The sequence below is a fragment of the Chiloscyllium plagiosum genome, chromosome 18 (genome assembly GCF_004010195.1).
Source record: "Chiloscyllium plagiosum isolate BGI_BamShark_2017 chromosome 18, ASM401019v2, whole genome shotgun sequence".
Taxonomy (NCBI): domain Eukaryota; kingdom Metazoa; phylum Chordata; class Chondrichthyes; order Orectolobiformes; family Hemiscylliidae; genus Chiloscyllium; species Chiloscyllium plagiosum.
In genome coordinates this window covers 47,574,609-47,577,566 of record NC_057727.1, presented here as the reverse complement: position 1 = coordinate 47,577,566, position 2,958 = coordinate 47,574,609, and the positions used below count along the sequence as shown (strand labels likewise).

At 38.1% G+C, this 2,958-nt stretch overlaps 1 protein-coding gene across 2 annotated transcripts in view; it reads right to left on the bottom strand.

The window, feature by feature from the left end:
• Positions 1 to 207: 207 nt before the first annotated feature.
• Positions 208 to 2,958, bottom strand: part of gxylt2 (glucoside xylosyltransferase 2) — a 51,664-nt gene continuing 48,913 nt past the window's right edge. Inside the window, exon 7 of one of the 2 annotated variants that reach the window (XM_043708355.1) lies at positions 208 to 1,831. In XM_043708355.1, coding sequence (XP_043564290.1) covers positions 1,667 to 1,831 — 165 coding nt within the window. In that variant the 3' untranslated portion in view covers positions 208 to 1,666. The remainder of the gene's footprint in view (positions 1,832 to 2,958) is intronic. The other variant, XM_043708356.1, reaches the window with a different exon arrangement.

Genomic DNA, 2,958 nt, shown 5'->3' with positions numbered 1-2,958 from the left:
TAGCCACATGCATCAAATTTTATCAAGTTCATCCACACTAATACATCAAGGAGTTTTTTTTTTGAAAAATAATCTTTTTTGTAAAACTGCATTTTTAAAACGTCAGTTAATTCTGTTGGTTCAAGGCAGATCTGTTTTTGGCGATATACAAAGAAACTTCAGCAGAAAAGCAAGAGAAAAGTAAAAGACTTTATAACATGAGCAGAATTAAATTGTCATTTGGACGCAACTTTAAAAAAATACACAAAAGCTTATTGTGCAAAAATAATGCAAATGAATACTGTAGGAGACACCTTTTTTGAATGAAATGTTACTTTATATTAAAAACAGACACGTACAAATATTAGAGATTATAGATATCACATAACAAAAAAAAACTTGGACCTCAATGCAAATCTTTAGTTGGTGTCTGGAGGATTCGTTCTTTTTAAACTGTATTTTCTGTGAAAATCAATTTTAGGATACAGATGATCCTGCTGTCCCAAGTTGGTATGTTCAGAGAACATAAACTGCTGATGGTTGATTAAATATAGTGACACAAGAACAAAATCATTGCTGAATTATATCTCTTTGCATCAGATTATAGATAATTGTCAGTTCTGGAGTACAGAAGAAAATCTATTTCTGTAAAGTTCCAGTTTCATTTCAATACTTTGGTACCATAAAATCCTCCCCTTTCCCATCCTCTGCAATTTTCTACCTCTTCTCAAAGTGCTGAGGTCTGACGCATGGTATCTCTCCGATGTGATCAGATCTCGTCTGTAACTGACAGCAGGCTGTTCCTGCCTAAAGCCTATCACCAGTTCAGCTCTGAACCTGCAGCCAGACCATCGATTTCCAGTCTGACTCATGAGACTTCGGTTTGCTTCCTTCTTAAAAATGATACAAGGGCACTGAGCCCCAAAGTGGTACTTCAGCTGACATCAGTTAAGTCAGCACAGACCAGGAATTGAACCCACAACCTTCCCGTCTGCAGTCACTTAGTTTTAAGTCAAGTTCCACCTTTACCCATATCATGGTCAAATGCAGCTTAAGAAATCTTCAGTTAAGTAATTCACAGCGTCTGTCTCAAGGAATGTTTTTGCTATGCCAAGTGTGGTGATATTACTCAAAAAAAAAATTAAATTTCAGCACACTAAGTACTAGAACAGATTGTATATACCCATTGTTAATTCTTAGAAGGAGAAAAATAATCCAATTATTTTCCACACAGTTTGCACCACTCACTCTACTTTTTTAACCTCAGATTCTCCTGAGGACAAAGGCATTTTGCAACAGTGGCTTAATATTGTGTAGATACTATCAACAGCGTAGTTCTCCAACACAGGTTATCATTGCAAGTGGCAGCCTGATCTTAACAATGCATTTGGCTAGATTCATTCTAACATTCCTGGCTTCACAGTTAGCCAATTGTACAGTTCATAAAAGGGTGTAAGACAAGCCAAAGTGATATCTTAAGGCTAATGAGAGGAAAGCTCTTCCGCAAGATGAAAAAGTGCATCAAATTTCAAAATAATTACTACTACGAAGTTTTTGCCGTATAAAACTTGCACAGTAACAGGACAGAAACAAAAACGTATGCAAAGTAAAACTGGAAAATTTAAATCGGAGTATTCCCTTTGAAATACAGTGCAGCACACACAAAAATATCTTCCACTTTCAGTCATTATCCGACATGGATAACGCGTAGCTCATATACTTTCCTCATGGCTTGTTCAACCTGTTTCAGGAACACTTGTGGAAGCCTCCCGCATAATGTATGTACAGTTTTCAAGAAGTTGTTTTGGAGGGGGAAGTATAGTGACTGAAACAAATTTTCTTCAAAAGGAAACTGAAAGACAAAAATAAGTCATGATCAACATCTTTGCTTTAACATAAATTTCAGTTGTTCCACTGCACATTTATGAATGGATTGGACACATTTTTGCTAGTGATTAAAATAAATTATCAATATTTGACTTCCATTATGTGATTTTAAGACCCAACACCTTTTATGAACTAAGATTATATTAGAAAAGGGAAGACACTAACCTAGGGTAGTCACAGTGATCACTTAAACATGACATCGAAAATTACATCGATAGCCAATTGCACAGTTCATAAAAGGGTGTAATGACAAGCCAAAGTGACATCTTAAGGCTAATGAGAGGAAAGCTCTTCCGCAAGATGAAAAAATGCATCAAATTTCAAAATAATTACTACTACGAGGTTTTTGCTGTATAAAACTTGCACACTAACAGGACAGAAACAAAAACGTATGCAAAGTAAAACTGGAAAATCAACCACCCAGATCTACAGCTCCTGTTTGACTTGCATCTTTATCAAAATAGGAGAAAGCGAGGACTGCAGATGCTGGGTAACAGAGTCGAAAAATGTGGAGCTGAAAAAACACAGCAGGTCAAGCAGGATAAAAGGCTTAGAACATAGAAGATAGAACATAGAACACTACAGCACAGATCAGGCCCTTTGGCCCACGATGTTGTGCCGAACATTTGTCCTAGCTTAAGCACCCATCCATGTACCTATCCAATTGCCGCTTAAAGGTCGCCAGTGATTCTGACTCTACCACTCCCACAGGCAGTGCATTCCATGCCCCCACCACTCTCTGGGTAAAGAATCTACCCTGACATCTCCCCTATACCTTCCACCCTTCACCTTAAATTTATGTCCCCTTGTAACACTCTGTTGTACCCGGGGAAAAAGTTTCTGACTGTCTACTCTATCTATTCCTCTGATCATCTTATAAACCTCTATCAAGTCACCCCTCATCCTTCGCCGTTCCAACGAGAAAAGACCGAGAACTCTCAACCTATCCTCGTACGACCTATTCTCCATTCCAGGCAAATTCCTGGTAAATCTTCTCTGCACCCTCTCCAAAGCTTCCACACCTTTCCTAAAGTGAGGCGACCAGAACTGCACACAGTACTCCAAATGTGACCTAACCAAAGTCCTGTACAG